This window comes from Vipera ursinii (assembly GCF_947247035.1).
Source record: "Vipera ursinii genome assembly, chromosome: 3".
NCBI classification, from domain to species: Eukaryota; Metazoa; Chordata; class Lepidosauria; order Squamata; family Viperidae; genus Vipera; species Vipera ursinii.
This window is the reverse complement of record NC_139516.1, coordinates 162,820,929-162,839,969: the sequence shown is the minus strand read 5'-3', so window position 1 is coordinate 162,839,969 and position 19,041 is coordinate 162,820,929. Positions and strand designations below refer to the sequence as shown.

At 39.9% G+C, this 19,041-nt stretch overlaps 1 protein-coding gene across 4 annotated transcripts in view; it reads left to right on the top strand.

The window, feature by feature from the left end:
* PTPRM (protein tyrosine phosphatase receptor type M) overlaps positions 1-19,041 on the top strand; it is a 488,223-nt gene that overhangs the window by 149,916 nt on the left and 319,266 nt on the right. For all 4 annotated transcript variants that reach the window (XM_083358729.1, XM_083358728.1, XM_083358727.1 and 1 more), the window contains exon 3: positions 17,209-17,477. In XM_083358729.1, coding sequence (XP_083214855.1) covers positions 17,209-17,477 — 269 coding nt within the window. The remainder of the gene's footprint in view (positions 1-17,208; positions 17,478-19,041) is intronic.

Below are 19,041 nucleotides of genomic sequence, written 5' to 3'. Positions count from 1 at the left end.
GGATATTATACTATTAATCAGATGTTTGAACATGGCTGAGAATAGATAATTGTTAGAAATCTAAATATTATTATAACTAGAAAGATAGGATTTATAATTAGAATATTACATTTTGGTAAGAGAAAGGAAATATCAAAATGCTAAGAGGGTTTGAAATAAAGGAAGCTTTTGGTTATCCAAATATAACTTATATTGAGAAATTATAAGCGATAGAGACATTTTGAACACTGATTGGAAATTAAAATTTAAAAAAAGCCAGAAAAACAGGATATTAATTGAACAAATGGATATTAAATGCAAATGCAATTAATATATATTTTGGTTAAACACAGTATTGGTATTATTAGGAAAATGTAACAAAGATGTTGATATTCAAGTGTATATGTATTAACAACAATAAGAGTTGTATTTGCCTAACGTGGCAAATGTGTACTACCGGAAGAAGAGAGGAAGCATTGGATGGTGTAATATTGGGCCTAGATTGAAGAAGTGAATATGTACTAATGAATTACTAATGGACCCAGGACAACACATTGTTTATTAAGTACTTATGATTGTAAAACTAGAAAATTAATAAAATATTTATTTAAAATAAAAGATTTTTTGTCGTGCCTTTTGACTGCTGTTTGGTGTTCATGGATGTGTTCTGCCAGTCTTCTGCCTGTTTGTCCTACATAGTGGTTGTTGCAGTTCTTACATTGTATGTTGTAGATGACTCCTGATTTTTCTTCTGGGGTTGCTGGTCTTTTGGTTTGCTTAGGATGTTTGAAGGGCTTTTGTTGGCTTGTGTCCTATGCTGATTCCATGTGGTTATAGCAGTCTATTTACGGTTTCTGAGATATTCTTGATATATGGCAGTGTAATTATTTTTACGGTTTGTGTTGGTTGTACTGTATTGGGTTGAGTGCTGTATAAATGCTCCATTTCCTTTTTCTGCTGTTCTGGGTTGCTGCAGTGTGTTTGGGCTCATTTAAATAAAGTTTGTACACAGCTTCTATTATGGGAGGTTGTGTTGTTGATTTGATAGTGGGGTACCTAGTTGGTATGGGTGGTTTTTCTCACAATGCTTCTAACAAATTCAGAATTTTTTTTGTACTTTTCTTTCTTGCTTCTACACACACACACACACACACACAGAGAGAGAGAGAGAGAGAGAGAGAGAGAGAGAGAGAGAGAGAGAGAGAGAGAGAGAGAGAGAGAGAGAGAGAGGGCACCACCTTTTCTTTATTATTGCTGTGAATGCTGTTGTGTAATCATGATAGGCTTATTGTTTACACCTCAAGCTCAAATATTGGGAATTGTTTTTGAGACAGGTAGCTTATCTTGTAGCTATATAGAAAATTGTAGAATAATAAAGTCATTGCTGATTTTATTGTCCAAGCAGAAATATGAAAAGCACAATCATAGAAGGAAAAGCTGATATGCCAATGACTAGCTCATGTGTGACTAGTCCTGAACAAAATGTTGCTACTAACTATTACTTTCTAACAATTACCCTGCTGCTCGCTCCCAGTAAGGCTGCACATTAACCATGCATAGAAGACCTTAATGGTATCAGTGCCGTGATGATATATTCAGTTCATTCCATGCTATCTCACATACAATTGGAGCTGCTAGCTTAGAGTCCTCATTTATGGTTTTGTTAATGTTGTGCTATAGCTCAATGCTGCAAAGAATGTCAGTAGACTACTGTATTAATAGGTATTGTAAAGTCCAATAGATGAAAGCTGAATTCTTTGGTAGCAAAATCTTCAGGAATGCTATACTGTATTTCTTGTAAACTATGTTGAAAAAGTGCTTGCATGTTAACATATTGTCTGAAAAAAATTGGGAATGGTATATTTTAAAAATAGTTCTGAATACTTTATTAATTTATTCAACATAATTAAGATTTAGTATAAATTGTGATAAAATCATGTTGATTTAATGGACTATTGTAGATGTTAGAAGCTTATGATTGCTGGGTGCTGTATGGAGGCTATCAACACAGTAAAGTTGGCATAGAGAGTTTCTCTATAGTTAAGCTTTGAATGTAATAACACATCCATGTGCTTCCATTAAAATGTTCTGAAACATTAAAACTGCTATAAGAAACAGTAGTATTGTACGTTACTTGGGAAAACTTCAGTATAGGGCTTTGGACTGATCTGGTGTAAGCAATTACTTATAAATAATGGAAAAATCACTGTTGCAATTCAGCTTTACTACTTCTCTCTCCTGGTAGACCCAGGAAACTTTTAGTTATATTTTGTATTTATCACTAAATAGAAAGTATGTTTATCTTTTTTGTATCTTTGTAGATACTGACTAATACCATCATGATACTGAATGATACTATCAAGTATTGAACCAGAGCAAGTATTCATATAACAAAGCAGACAAAATGGCATTCACACAAAAAAATTACTCTTGAGTCTTATAAGCAAAATAATGATTAAAGTCATATCACATTATTAAAAATATTAAAAAACAAAATAAATAACAACAAAAGTAAAAACATAAAAGAATAAAATGTAAAAGAACAAGATACTATCATTTAGTCTCATTCAACCAACATTTAGTTTCATTCAGCCACTTTGTAGGCTTGCCATGGGATCCCCAGGGTTGATGGAAGAATCATGTTTTCAAGGCTTTTCAAAGGAATGATGTTCCAGATGATGGGGCTACAGCAGAAAAGGTGCTGCTCCTGGGTCCTGCTAGATCGAACTTCATAGAAAGGACCCAAAGCATACCTCTTCTGCTGGACCTGATGGGACGAATCAATGTAACTAGGAAAGAGACATTTCCTCAAATAACCTTGCACCATGCCATGTAGAGCTTTAAAGGTCAAAACCTGCATCTTGAATTGCGCCTGGAAGCAAACTGGCAACCAACGTAGCTCACAGAACAGAGGTGTAACATGTACCATCTTAGAAGCACGTATAACTGCACCAAATGAAACTTTCAGATGTTCTTCAAGGCAGGCCCAGAGTGCTTTACAGTATCGATTCTGGAGGTGACCAGGGCATGAGAGAGAGTGATTATTATTAATTTTACTAGTCTAAGGATACCATATTTACTGAATAGGAAGAAAGCTGCATCCCCCTTATCCTACTTGTGAACTAATAGGAATTTTCATTAACAAGCACAAATTCTATGTGAATGGGTAGAGCTTGGTTCCTTCTTTCCTTTCTTCTGTAATCTCAAAGAGAAGTGCCTGGCCAATATATAAGCTCAGCTTTCTATAGAGGCTGCTCATGTTATTCTGCAAGCAGGAGATATTATTGGTATCCTTTGGAAACCTCCTTAAAAATCCCAAAGGTGCTTTTTTAGGAGGCAACTGGGCTTTGTTGTGTTTCTTTTGAAGACATTTCGCTTCACATCCAAGAAGAGTCTTCAGCTCTGATTATATGGTGGGTAGTGGAAAGATTTGTATTGCTTTCAGACAGTAAATGAACGTCTGTCTGCAAGCAATATAAATCCTTCCACTCCCCACCATCTAGTCAGAGCTGAAAAAGCTTCTTGGATGAGAAGTGAAATGCCTTCAAAAGAAACGCAAGGAAGTCCAGTTGCCTCCTGAAAAACAGCACCTTTGGGACAACCATACCTGATGACTGAGAACCTCTATAGACACCTCCTTAAAAATGGAACATCCTTAAAAATATAGCCCCCTATAGGATCATGAAATGGGAAAACTGAGCCCCCTATTGGCTGGGTGTTTCTCTTAGAAGCTGCAAGAAAACCCAGAAAGGGTAAGTTGGGTACTGCTGGGTCTTGGAGTTGGCTGAGGAACAAGCTGAGTCCTGCAAGTCCCTGGGTGGCTGAGTGGTTGTGGAGGGCACTGCAGTGACTATAACATTGAAATCAGGTCATATGAAACATTTGCGGACTCTGATATAACTTTAAATGGTTACTAAGTGACTGATCATAATTTGATTGGTCACCTAGTAACCATATACATTGTGACTGAAACATGAAATATAGATTCATTCATTTTGTCCCTACTGAGTAGCTTGGGGCAAAAGAGTAAAGAGGATTGAGATTGATGAACAAATGCTTTACTGAAGACCATAATGGTTCAATTTCTGCCCATACCCCCTACAAATTTTGAAATGGACCCAGACTTCTGTGAGATTGAAATTCAACCAGAAATAAATAGATTTTATCCTTCTCTAGTCTAGGAGTACTCCATACAGTATAAAATCATTTAGTCCTCTTGACGTATTTTAGGATATTTTTGTTTGTTTGCTTATTGGTTTATTTATTGAAATGAAATAAACCAACTAGCAAACAAACAAATATTCAATGAAAATTATGGGAACTGATTGGTTGTGATCTTTCATTTTAGCTTAACTTGGAATTTATACATGAGCATTTCATGATCTGTGCCACAGGCAATCCCTGGCCATGTCCTCACTAAACTCCAAAACTTTAGCCAATAGTACAATCAATTTTATTTCCATGCAATGTATCTGGTGATATATTTTTTTAAAAATTTTATTTTAATTCCATTTATATCCCGCCCTTCTCCGAAGACTCAGGGCGGCTTACAAGCTTAGCAGTAGCCTTCATTCTATGTATATGCCTGCTTATTAGGGCTTTCACACACACCCCAGCGGCATTATTACAAAGTCAGCTTAATTGCCCCCAACAATCTGGGTCCTCATTTTACCTACCTCGGAAAGTATTTAAGTATACTGAACTCATTTTGGGTGTTCGAAGATTGTTTTAAAAATGAAGGAACTGTTGGATTGTCAGTAACTGATAAGTCGGTTTTCTTTTTATCCAAGCTTGGATAATTGCCATTAAAAGGTTTCCCACAAAGTCTAATCGATATTTGGTCATTGATTGTGTAGTAGCCCACTTCTGTTCTTACTATACATTTTCTAACTATGAAACATTATTTCTTCTGGTTTTTATGTCTTAAATAGTTAACAATGTGATCTTTTGACTAAATTCCATCTCAGTTTGCTGATGCCTAGGACATAAATGTTTAGTTGATTCATTTCTTTTTTCACTATGTTGAACTTTCCCATGTACATTATTCTTATGTTCCATGTTCAGAGTATAATTCTATCTTTGCAGCTTCAGATTTTCTTTTCCTGAATGACAATGTGAGCAACTAAATGTCCCAAGGGTTTTAATCTAACCACATCATAAACACTATTAGTATTCTGAAATATGCTCAGCTCTTCCTCAGTAGCATGTGGAGCACCATCTAACCTGAGGGGTCCATTATCTGTCGCTATATTGTCAATCATTTTGTATTTTCTATGCATGTGATTTTCTTGACAAAATACAAGAATGGTTTGCTGTTGCCTTCTCTTGCACAGTATAAAATGATCCCTTTGCCATTGTAACTACTTCCATCTCCAGCATCTTCCTATATTGCTGCTGCCTTATGCCAGCTGCTTTAGCTGGGCAGCTTGGATAACCTTCAACCCTTTATTGGACCTTTTGGGATTGTACACTCTTTGCATACACATCCATTTTTTTTGTTCATCCCTTTCAGAAATGTCCCACCCACTCTGGCCACCATGATTAGGGAATACAGCAGGATTTGAAGGATATATGGAGTGTAGCAGTATAGAAAGTAAATAAATAACAGAACAACCATGTGTTTTGACAGTCTGCCTAAGAAGCTTGCAAGTAACTGCTCAGTAACTAACAATATTAATATCCAGATTATGTTTTTAGGAATGGATATACATCATCTCCCACAGAAATATTTATCACTTCTATATAGTCTCCCGTGTGAGATCTAGTAAATCATGATGGCACAGTTGAATAAGCATGCAATGGGTTATATTTCATAGATCTTATCAATATCCTGTATCTTCAATGTTGAATTTTTTCTATCAACTCCATGTTGTTTAATAGGCTTATCTGTATGTTTTATTGCAGAAACAGTTGAATCAAAGTTGTTGCGGATGGAAACAGTTTTATCTTCATAGAAACTTGCTGTTATATTTGTGTGTGTGTGTGTGTGTGTGTGTGTGTGTGTGTGTGTGTGTGTGTGTGTGTATACTCTTCATAAACAAAAGATCTGAAAGAAGGATTTATCTGCACCCTTACCCCTAGAGGAAATAAAAATTGGAAGTGGGGTTGCATAGTCATTATTTCATCTTTTTTAATGTCAAGTAATCCTTGACTTACAACAGTTCATTTAGCGATCGTTCAAAGTTACAATGGCACTGAAAAAAATGACTTAAGACCATTTCCCACACTTACGACCATTACAGCATCCTCACAGTCATGTGAACAAAATTCAGACACTTGGCAATTGACTTATATTTATGATGGTTGCAGCGTCGGAGGATCATGTGATCACCATTTGCGACCTTCTGACAAGCAAAGTCAATGGGGAAGTTAGATTCACTTAACAGTGGTTTTACTAACTTAATAACTGCAGTTATTCATTTAACAACTGTGGCAAGAAAGGTCATAAAATAGGGCAAAACATACTTAACAACTCTTTAGCTTAGCAACAGAAATTTTGGGCTCAGTTGTGGTTGTAAGTCGAGGACTTAAAATTGGAAAGGGGCAACAATTAAAACTGGAAAACTCATTGGTTGAATCTCAGGATTGCTTATCTACAAAATTTACGAATACTTTAAAAGTACAATACCCTTGTAAAATGTTAGTGTAGAATACCTAAAAAGAATATGAGTCCTTTATGCATAACATCAATGTACAACGGATGCTACATATGATATTTTACAGATCCATGTTTTTGTTTACAAAATAAATAATTCTCAGACATTTTAGGATTTTTGGGCAGATTGGTTGGAAAATATTTACAGTATTGCAGATAGTAATCAGATTTAAGCAAAACAATAAAGTGAGAACAAGTTGGCATGTATAATGCTCTGTGAGAATAACTTGTGGAAGTGGAAGAAGTGCCACAGCCAATGTTAAGAGAAAACTTGAGTTCAAAGCAGGAATGTAATTTGAGAAAGCAACTCGGAGGTGACTTTCCCTAGTTCTTTTTAGGATAAAGCAGGGATGGGAGGCTCATTTCAAGATTCTGCTAGTGTAACCCTATGATAAAAGTAATTTTAGTATTCATGACTTTGGTATTCAATTCTGGTCTACCTCGCAGGGCTGACAGTATGCTTTCTATTTGGGATTAGTTAAGTGATTATTGTTCATTAGCAATTTTTGTTTTAACTTTGTATTTCCTTAGCATTTTGAAATATATGACACTAGCACATCCTGGAAAATAGCATAAATAATTAAACATCATTTATAAAAAGCTGTATTTTATTTTATATTGTTTAGGAAAAGATTTAAAACACTTGATTCATGTAAAATTTTGTTTACTATACAACAGCTTTTGCCCAGCTGTACTACAATTATTTAGATTTCCAAGTATAAAGGCACACATCCAACCAGCATTTCAAAGCAGTATTTTATTTCATTTTATTAAAGCCGGTTAGTCAATATGTTTTTTTTATCTTTTTTTGCAAAAATGCACTTTTTAAATGTATTGTTCTTCCTCTGAGACTTAATGAAGCTAACAGCAGAAAGTTTTGTATTACAAAATTTTCCGCTGCACAGCCTGATTTTATTTTACTTAAGATGTTTTGGAGGGCTTTAGTTGCTTTGTTATAATTACATCATTACAGTGATGCCGTGTGGTTATAATAATTTGTTGGTTGTTTCTGAGATTTTTTTGATGTATAGTAATTTTACTTACAGCAGCAGCCAAAAAAGCTAACATATGAAGAACGACTGCAGGACTTGGGTTTGGCTAGTCTAAAGAAAAGAAGAAATAGGGAAGACATGATAGCAGTATTCCAGTATTTGAGGGGCTGCCACAAAGAAGCTGTCACCAAAGCACCAGAGGGCAGGACAAGAAGCAATGGTTGGAAACTGATCAAAGAGAGAAGCAACCTGTTATTAAGGAGAAACTTCCTGACAGTGAGGACAATTAACCAGTGAAATAGCTTGCCCCCAGAAGTCGTGGGCACTCTATCACTGGAGATTTTTAAAAAGAGGCTAGACAGTCACTTGTCTGAGATGGTATAGGTTCTCCTGCTTGAGCAGGGGGCTGGACTAGAAGGCCTCCAAGGTTCTATTCTATTCTATTCTATTCTATTCTATTCTATTCTATTCTATTCTATTCTATTCTATTCTATTCTATTCTATTCTATTCTATTCTATTCTAAACTTGTATTGGTTAAACAACTTAAGAAAACCAAAAGATCCAGTAATGCAAGAAGAAAATCAGGAGTCAATTACAATGTAACAGTGTAAGAACTGTAACAGCCATTGTGTAGGACAGACAGGCAGAAGCCTACCAAAGGCAACCCATAAACACCAACTAGCATTCAGAAGACATGATGAAAATTTCTTAATCTCATAACATATGGATAGATTAATTATAATTTCAACTGAGAAACTTTGAGCATCCTAGTCCAAGCCAAATCCCCAAATTCTTGGAATTCCTGGAAGTTTGGCATTCAGTCAAGTCTGCCCTCAACAGACACATAGAAACAAACCATATTTGCACACCATTCAAAAGAGTGAACAAAAGCTAAGCAACAAAGAAAGGACCAGAACACATCCCTTCCAGCAGCCAACACCCATATAAGCAGGAATTAAGTCCAGAAAAGCAATCAAGTAATGGATGATAGTCTAGTCAAGAAAGTACCAAGGAGAATATCCTCACCCAAACTGACAGGGCAAGCTACTGTATACAAGCAGAGAGGAAAGCCCACACTTACACTGAAGACGTTACCTAGTTTGGTAATGAAATGTCTGCAAAGAAACAATCTCAAAGATCAGCAAAGATTCCATGAAGAAAAGTATCCTCTCCCATCACCAATATAAACAGCCAACTAATTATTTCATATTGATTATGATTCAGTTATCTACTACTTTGGATTTTGTAATTTCTGGTTTTCTTAGATACCTCCAAAACAGAAACTATTTTCTAAGTGATGTAATTGAATTATATTCAGATTTTCATAGAACGGAGGGACAGAACAATGAATTAAATAAACTCCATAGCAGTCCATCTTAATTTAAATACAGTTTTGCAGTGATAGCTTATAATGGTGATCAAATATTGTAAATGTTGTATTCTATTAATGAAGACAGATACAACCTCTAAAATATTTATTGCAAATGACCACTTGGTACAGTGTTATTATTTTGCATATTAAGATTAAGTCTGCTCTGTTTTGTAGCTTGCTTTTACAAACAGATGTTTGGTTTGAAAATTACCATATCCCTAACAGTAATAAAATTGTAATATATCCTGGGTACTTTCCTAAGCTTTGCTTTTTAATTTCTAATTTATGAAGGCTATGGATCATTATAACTGCCAAATTGATCTCACTCAGTAATTTTGTACACTTGCATACAGTCTTTGGTCAAATTTCTAAAGTCTCTTTCATAACTATCTTCTTTCAGGAAGCAGCTGCTTCAGAAAAATAGGTAAAAGGAGAGTTAGGAGTAGAAAAGAAATGGATTGCCAATATAATGGTTCAGGCTCAGTGGTGGGATTCAGCCGGTTTGTACCACTTTGGCTAATTTTTTGTTGCCCAACCCCAGAATAGACTATCAGAAGCGGCATCCACACAGAGAACCGGTTGTTCAGATATTTGAATCCCACCACTGTTTGGACACTACCATTGGTTGCTTAATTACTGATGGTATGTTCCTCTAAAAGATTACCATTGAGGGATGTGACCCTTTATAACAACAACAAAAGGTGTGTTCACCCCTTTTCCAGGCGCAAAAGCTTAATAAATCCCACACGTGCATCCAAACACAATGTGGCATCCAACTAGCCAAGCCACAGTCTCATGTAGTAGAAAATCTTTGTCTTGTTAGTCACCCAGTACTATCTTCTAGGATTTGGATTGTTCCAACTACAAAGGACGGCTTCAACAATGGAAGTACTGGTAGTCCTTTATTTTCTTCAACATTTAATGCATACTTTGTTAGCATTCTGTATATAATATAAAATAATTTGTACTTATTTCATATTTTCCTTCTAATTAAAAAGGTCAAGTTGAGTTAGGCAATCCAGTAAGAAAGAACAGAATAGTTGGAATTACAATCTAATTACTTAATAATAGAGTTCAGATGTGAAAAAACTAATTAAAAAGCATAGGATGAAAGAAATTAATAATGTTCCAGCAATAGGGTATTAGTTTCATATTGAAGAACCCAGGATGCGAACAACAGCAAATGAAAACCAAAAGAAGTAGGGTGCCATAAATTGAAAGTGATATTGGAAACACAATGATCAGCCAGATCAAGAGGCATGATTTTTGCAGCTAAGTAATATATACAGGTGATTATAAAAATGCTATAGACCGTAAGGAAAATGATCTTGATGAAGATATGCAACTAGGGCAACAAAACATTTGTTAAGTCAATATCACCACTGTCACACCTGCAACACTCTGCTGTTATAGCCAATCTCAATAAAAGTAGTTTTTGCAATTCTTTGAAATTATTTCTTATGCTTTTTTTACCAAGTGGGCTGACAAATGCTGAATGCAGACAAAGTGGGAAGCTGCTTCTTTCTGGCTGTTTGTGGGACAAGCTGCTGTATGTTACTTCTAACTAGGATTTTAGATTTGTTCTCCAGTATAATAAACCATGAATTTAAGTTTAAATTTAAGTTTAAGTTTATTGAATTTTTATACCGCCCTTCTCCCGAAGGACTCAGGGCGGTGAACAGGGCATATAAATAGAAATACAAAAGTTAAAAAAGGATTAAATTATTGCCCGAATTAAAACAATCAAAATATAAAAAACATTAAAAACTCTAAAATTCCCCCATCAGGCCAGGCCAGCTTGTTCAAATAGATGGGTCTTTAACCCGCGCCGGAAGGAGCGGAGATCCGGTGCCATCCGGAGCTCAACCGGCAGTTGGTTCCATAAAGCCAGGGCGCCCACAGAGAAGGCCCTCCCCCTGGGGGCCACCAGCCGGCATTCTCTGACCGGAGGCACCCTGAGGAGGCCCTCTCTGTGGGAACGCACAGGGCGGAGGGGAGTCGACGCCGGCAGCAGGTGGTCCCCGAGGTATTCCGGACCCATGCCATGTAAGGACTTAAAAACCATCACCAAGACCTTGAACCTCACCCGGAAGACAACTGGTAACCAATGCAGCTCGCGGAGCAAAGGTGTAACATGGGAGAACTCCCAAGACAACTCTCGCGGCCGCATTCTGTACCAGTTGGAGCCTCCGAGTGGTCTTCAAGGGAAGCCCCATGTAAAGAGCATTGCAGTAATCCAGATGAGAGGTCACGAGCGCATGAGTGACCGTACACAGGGCATCCCGGTCCAGATAGGGCCGCAACTGACGCACCAGGCGAACCTGAGCGAAAGCCCCCCTAGTCACGGCTACTATGTGATCTTCTAGAGTAAGCCGTGAATCTAGGAGGACTCCCAAGTTGCGAGCCCTATAGAAAGAGATGGAACATTTTGAATGTCCCGGGATGCCGGAATGTACAGCCACTCAGTCTTGTCAGGGTTGAGCTGAAGTCTGTTCCTCCCCATCCAGACCCGAACCGCCTCCAGGCAACGGGACATCACAGTGAGGGCATCACTGGGGTAGTTTGGGGTCGAAAAGAAAAGTTGGGTATCATCGGCATATTGATGATACCCAACTCCAAAACCACGAATGATCTCACCCAGCGGTTTCATGTAGATGTTGAAAAGGAGAGGCAAGAGGACCGACCCCTGAGGAACTCCACAAATGAGAGACCTAGGGGTCGACCTCTGCCCCCCTGCCAACACCGACTGCGACCGTCCCAGGAGATAGGAGGAGAACCACCAAAGAACTGTGCCTCCCACTTCCAATCCCCTGAGGCGCCGCAGCAGGATACCATGGTCGATGGTATCGAAAGCCGTCGAGAGGTCTAATAGGACTAGGACAGAGGAATATCCCCTGTCCCGGGCCCTCCAGAGATCATTCACCAGAGCGACCAATGCCGTCTCCATGCTGTACCCGGGCCTGAAACCCGATTGGTACGGGTCTAGATAATCAGCTTCATCCAGGACCAGAGGGAACTGATGCGCCACCACACTCTCAACAACCTTTGCAAGAAAGCAAAGGTTGGAGACTGGACGAAAGTTGTTTAACACAGCTGGGTCCAAGGCAGGCTTCTTGAGGAGAGGTCTCACCACCGCCTCCTTCAAGACGGTGGGGAAATTACCCTCACTCAAAGAAGCAGATATAACTGCCTGGAACCAGCCTCGTGTCCTCTCCCTAGCTGCATAAGCCAGCCAAGAAGGGCACGGGTCCAATAAACATGTGGTGGAGCTCAACCTCCCCATAATCCTGTCCACTTCCTCAGGGGTCACAGAATCAAACTCCTCCCAGATAACATTGACAGGACCGCCCATGTCCTGATCGTCGGACTCTGCCCAGCTGGAGTCCAAACCGGTCCTGATTAAGGAGGGAGCAAGTCACCCTAAACAGTGCAGCCGGGCGATTATCTGTGGACGCGATGAGGGCAGAGAAGTAATTACACCTCGCCACCCTCATCGCTGCGAGATAAGACCTAATATAGGTTCTTAGTCGCAACCGGTCGGATTCCGATCGGCTGGACCTCCAACAGCTCTCTAGGCCCCGTTTCCGATGCTTCATCTCCCGGAGCTCCGCGGAGAACCATGGAGCTCGTTGGGATCTGCACCGGGTCAGGGGCCGCAAGGGTACAACTCGGTCAAGTGCCTCAGTGGCTGCCCTTTCCCAGGCTTCCACTAAGGCATCCGCCGAGTTGTGAGCAACGGAGGCAGGTGGGGATCCCAGCGCTGCCTGGAACCCATCAGGGTCCATTAAGCGCCTGGGGCGATACCATCTAGTTGGTTCCGCATCCCCATGGCGGGGGGTGGCAAGACGGAAGACCAGCCGCAGGAGGTAATGATCGGTCCATGACAGGGGCATAATAAATGGAGAGCCTCCACCAAGATCATCAAACCACCGTCCAGATAAAAAAACCAGGTCAAGGGTGTGGCCTCCCTCATGAGTTGGTTCAGAAATTACCTGCGTCAGGTCCATGGCCATCATGGAAGCCAACTCCCGAGCTAACTCAGATGACCCTCCCAGGGATGGTAGATTGAAGTCACCCAAAACTATGAGTTTGGGGAACTCAATCACCAACCCAGAGAGGACATCGAGTAGCTCAGGCAGGGCTGCCGCTGTGCGACTAGGCGAAACGTACTCCAGCAGCAAGCCCAACTGCTCCCCCGGACCAAACCTCAAAAAGAGAGACTCACACCCGACTATCTGAGGAACGGTGGTCTCCCGCGGACATAAGGTCTCCCTAATAGCTACCGCCACTCCCCCACCCCTACATTGAGCCCGAGGCCGGTGTAGCACTCGGAAACCTGGTGGGCAAAGATCAACCAAAGGGACCCCACCCTCTGGACCCAACCAGGTCTCGGTGATACAAGCCAGGTCCGCATGCTCACCCTCAACCAAATCCCGCACAAGGGGAGCCTTATTAATCACGGACCTGGCATTCAGATACACCAGCCGGAGCTCAGGAGGCTGCACATCCTCGCTCCCGGAACCTCGGGGAAGAAACAGAGGGTCAGAGCGCCTCACCGCTTGTAAATAGTGGAGACGGCTCTCCTGGTAACGATACGGCCCTCTGTCCATGCGCCTGCTGCCATACCCCAATGTCGTGGGAATCGGTAGTCCCACGACCCGCTCCCGAGCCCCGGATGTAACCACACCCCGCTCTCTCCCTACGCAGTCAGACCCTGGCCTGGCCTGAACCACGGTTGTATGACCACCCCTCATAGTCAAACAGCCACTACCCCCCACCCCTCTCCCTAACCCCATAAAAATTTCACTAAAAAGTTAACCAGGGGCCTCCTATTAGATTTATATCGAAGGCCCCTGCCCTTGCCCAGCCATCTCTCAGGGTCCCAATAATTGGGCCCTTCATCGAGACTGGGAGTGGCAAAGGTGGGACGCACCCAGGAGAGGGGGGCACCCCTGAGGGCGAACAAGTCTGTGCTGGAGTATCGATACATGAAGTCCGAAAAAGTCCAGAGAAGGCAGTCCCGTAGTTGAAAAGTCCAATAGGAGGATCGAAGGGTAGGGAGTGAACATTTGGCCCATCAACCAACTTACTGCCACTCGTTGGGTGCTACCAGGGGCAGACCACAACCCGTCCTCTCATGACGGGTCGCGAATCTGCTCCCGGGGATGGTCCAAAATATACACCCTGGGTGGGGCATGACCCATAGAGCTCCCACCTCTATGGGGCTGCCGATGTAAAACAAGCCACTCTCCCACTGTGGCTTGTGCCCAGGTCCATCCCAGTCCAAAGGGGAGAAAGGAGGCAGATGGAAAGTTAATAAGTTGGTAGTCTGCCCGAACTGCTGCGGCCACCGCTGACCGGACAAAGACGCCAGCCGCCGCCATGTCGCTGCTGCCATCGCCATAGGCATCGTCGCTGCCGATGGAATGGGCCAGCGGCCCTTGAAAACGCCGTCGTCGCCATCACCGCAAGCGCCCGGAACGAAGTGAACGAAGCGAAAACACCGCCACCGTCGCCGCCGTCGTCCTCTCCACCGCCCAAGCAGCCCGAGGACGCCGTCGCCGCCTCCGCCGTCAGCAGCGGCCCAAAAACAGCACAGGAGACATCCTTGCCAGCGAGCTAGCCAGCGGCCCGAAGATGCCGCAGTCGCCAAAAGCGGCCCGAGGCAAGCCAAGGCAAGGCAAGCCAAGCAGTACAAAAATGTCGCCGCCGCTGCCACCGCTGCCAAAATGGCCCACAGGCGTCTCCTTCATGGTCCGAGGACGCTCCGAGGACGCCGCCGAAAACAGCCGAGAGCTGCTCAAAGACCACGCCGCTGCCCCAGCGGCCCACGGCGGCCCAAAGCAGTGGAGAACACAGAGAACGCCATCGCCGCCAGCCACAACCTCCCAGGAGCAGCCCGGAGATGCCGAGGCAGCAGAAACCGGCAGGCCGAAAAAGCCGAGCACAGCGGGCAGACGAAAGCAGATGGAAGCAGCCAAACTCGCAGACGGGAGCGAACAGGACAGCAAGAAACCTCATTGTCTACCTCATTGTTTGCCTCGTGATCTTAACAATCCAAATCCCCTGCCCAGAGGGCCTGAGAGGACCCCTGAGGGGCTCCTAAGGGACGCCCAACAGCTGGAGCTTACGGAGCTCAGCCCAGCACGTCCACCATCTTGAATAGCTAGTAGCTAGTATTATATGTTTCTCTCCTTCTTGACACTTCTATTTATATCTGAAAACTAAGGATTTTAAAACTACCACTGGAATGGAAACTATATGGAACATGGTTAAGTGAAGGCACCGGGCTAGAAACCAGGAATATATCAGTTCTAGTTCCACCTCAGGCATGAAAGCTGACTGGGCGACAACTTTGGGCCAGTCATTCTCTCTTAGCCTATGACGTCAAGCTTGGGCAACAAATCTTGTTGCAACAATAGACCAAGATTTGATTTATCCAAAAAACCAAAAAAAAAAAAAACCCACCAAATGCTGCACTTGTGGGAAAATGCTATGAAGAAAAATAAAAGTGTAGATTGACCTTTTCCAATCAGTTGATTACTAGATTAGCTGGCATAGTATGGTTAAAGTATGTACTACTACTTTTTCTGCTGCTTGCCATGTTTCAGGGAGTAGTCCTTCAATTTGTGTAACCTTCCAACTTGGTAATGACCAGACTGCTGATCTAACTTCATTTTCTAGTACTAGAAGCCCTCACGGGTAAGGAATATCTTCTAAAATATTTTGAATGGTGAGATCTCTGCTGTATATTCCTTCCATCTTCATTTGATCTCCTTTGATTTGATAACTATCTGTCCATTGATATCCTTTAGAAAACAGCTCTCTGAAGTTGTTTTTTGAGGAACTTGTTAAATTCTAGTCTTCGTTCCATAATTTATCTGGTTCCCTGTGAGTGAAGTTCAGGACTTGAAAGCAATTCCTGATGTTCTCCTTAAAAATGGTGGATATAAGTTTATGTTCATATTATGGAAACCGATTGGATTTCTTATTATTATTATTCTTGTTGTTGTTCAGTTTAAATTGGAACTTATACATGAGAAGTTTGTGATCTGTTCCATAATCAGCACCTGGCCAAGAGCTTCATGGTATAATTGAACTCCCTCAACTCCTTTTAGTAATAATAGAGACAATTTGACATCCAATGTATGGAGACATAGTTTTGGTTATTTGAAGATAGTGTTAGCTATGAAAAAATAATTGGAGTGGCAGAAATTTGTAAGTTATCTCTGTTTCATTTCAGTTTCCTAAGCCATACAGTTCAGCTACATTTTCCTTTCTCATGGTTCCAACTTTGGCATTCCAGTCTCCAGTCACAAGCAGCATATTTTGCTTCCATGTTCTGTCAATTTCAAATTTAACTTTATCCTCTTTGTCTGCATCTGTAGTTGGAGCTGAAACATGACCACAAAATCTAACTGATATTATTATTCAATGATTGCATTGTAGCTAAATACTGTTCTTACTATACCTTTTTAACAATAAAAGGAACACTACTTCATCTTTTTTTTAATGTCCTGAATTATAAATACTCTGATCTTCTGACTGAAAGGGTCCTGGTCCATGTCAATTCACTGATGCCTAAGATTTCCATTTTTTAGTCATTTCATTTCAACTTCCACTGTGTTGAGATTTCCTGTGTTCATGCTTCATACATTCTGTATTCCATACAATGATAACAAGAGTAAATTGTGTTGTTTCTTATGGATTCTACAACTATTTTTTTTTAAAAAATATTGTTTTATTTCTTCTAATGAACAGATATAGGAAATCAGGAGAAATATTTAACTTTCCCAGCTATGAATGGAATCTCAAAACTAGGAAGAAACTTACTTCTAGTTGGTGGTTTAAGAAAATAATGTATTTGCTTGTTTCCCAGAGTAAACTTTACAGTATTCTACCTTGTTTTGAAATTACAGAATCTAATACAATATCAGCCTACAATATATAATTATAGTATATTATAATTTGTATGATAGTAAGGTTACAGAAAACATTTTCAGTATTTTAAATCAGTCATTTCAAGTTGAAATATGTTTTTCCGATCATTGCTGGAATGATCATCCTTAAAATGCTTCAAATCCAAACCATTTTGCACATTTCCATAGAACAACAAAAATTGCATGGCAGCAAAAAAAGAAGAAATTGGGAATGGAAAGAGATCTAAATTCCAACCAATTACTTATTGTCTTTTATTTATTTTCTGCAGGATCTTTCATGTTGGTGAACACTACTGAAAGAATTGGCCAAAAAGCCCATCTTTTGCTACCACAACTAAAGGAAAATGACACACATTGCATCGATTTCAATTTTTTTGTTTCCAGCAAGAGTGGTTCCAGTCCTGGAATTTTGAATGTTTATGTGAAGGTTAATAATGGTGAGCTTGGAAGTCCAGTTTGGAATGTCTCGGATGCTCCTATTGGCATTTGGAATAGAGTGGAATTAGCAGTCAGCACGTTTTGGCCAAACTTTTACCAGGTATTGCTTTTTGGTTCTTTCACCTATGAAACATTCTTCCTCTGTTTTCAGTGTTTAGTCAATTTATATCGTGACTAATGCCCTTATTGGAGCTATATAAAATATTGCATAAAATTATTTACAAAGTAAATAAGTACCTTCTTTAAAAGGATGAAGGATGGTATTCTTCAGGTGCCCAATAAAATATATTCTTTATTTTACAAAATACTATTTTCTCTATTTGAAAAATAATTTTATTTTGTTTTCAGATTTTCTTTTTCTGAAGACAATATAGGCAGATAACTCCCACTAATGCTTATTGAATAGAGCCAGGAATCTTAAAAGCAGTGTATGTCACACTTCTGTAGATGTTGTGGTGTATTATATCTCTATATTTAGAAGTGTCTACTGAAATGCTTCTTAGTATGCATGGCCTTGTGAACATAGTTATTGTTTCCTTTCAAGATATGTCTTGTAGCTATTAATTATTTCTCTAAACCATGTCTTATATGAAACAATATCGCTCTAACCTTCATGTTAATTTATGTGCATTTAATTCTAAGTTTTTTAGCTAGGTAGTTATTTAATCTCTTCTTAATGATTTGTTTACAGACTGTCCATCAGTAAGTGGTCCACCAGTAAGTTCTCCATAAGAGATTTCTTCTAGATGCACACTAAAAGTGCATCACTATAAAAATGGCTTGAATAAATGTACATCTGCTGTTTTGCTAATTTGCTAGATATGGATAGAATTTGATATTACGTGAATTTAATATAAACCTGATACATGTAATTTAAATGTATCTCAGCATAATAGAGAAGTCTGTTTACCTATTTATTCTTATGTCCAGATGCTGGTTAATAATGGATAACCTCAAGACACCTCTTCTATTTCTTATTTTTTAAAATTCTTTGATCCATCTTTGTTTAGTTGGTATAACTTTTGTTTCTTCTGCTTTACAAGTGATAGTTGGCATTTTCATCACTTTTAAATAGAATGGGTTTTTATTTCCATTCTTCTAGATGATTCAATTATCAATCCTGATGGCTGTTAGTTTACTTTTGTCTTTAAGGTGATACACCTAAATGCAGGCAGTTTGCATAAGTCTAAAATAAATGCCATATTATTTATGTATAGACTATTATTTTATATTTTACATGAAAGAAAACAGGCTGCTGAAAAGCAAACATATTATGAATCCTATGAATCTCAAAATCTGTAGCTAAAAACAAATAGGGTTGGGTATGTATTTGTGTGTGTGTGTGTGTCTTTTTGATTGAAGGTTATTATAATTAAGTAAAAATGAATGATGAAGGAACAGATCCATAATAGCTTTTTTCTTATGTTAATTTATTTGCATGTTTAATCATATTTACTTGAAAATAAGAACTCAGTATAGCTTAGTTTTTAAGAAAGGTATTTAGGAGAACTCCTGCTTCATTCTTACTTAATGATAATTAGATTTAAACTCTGAGCCTCATTCCTGCTACTACAAATGAAGTGCTTAGGAGAGGGGTGTCAAACTGCCAGCCTGCAGGCCGGTTTCATCATACCGAAGCTATGCCCACCCCTTATTTCCTTTTA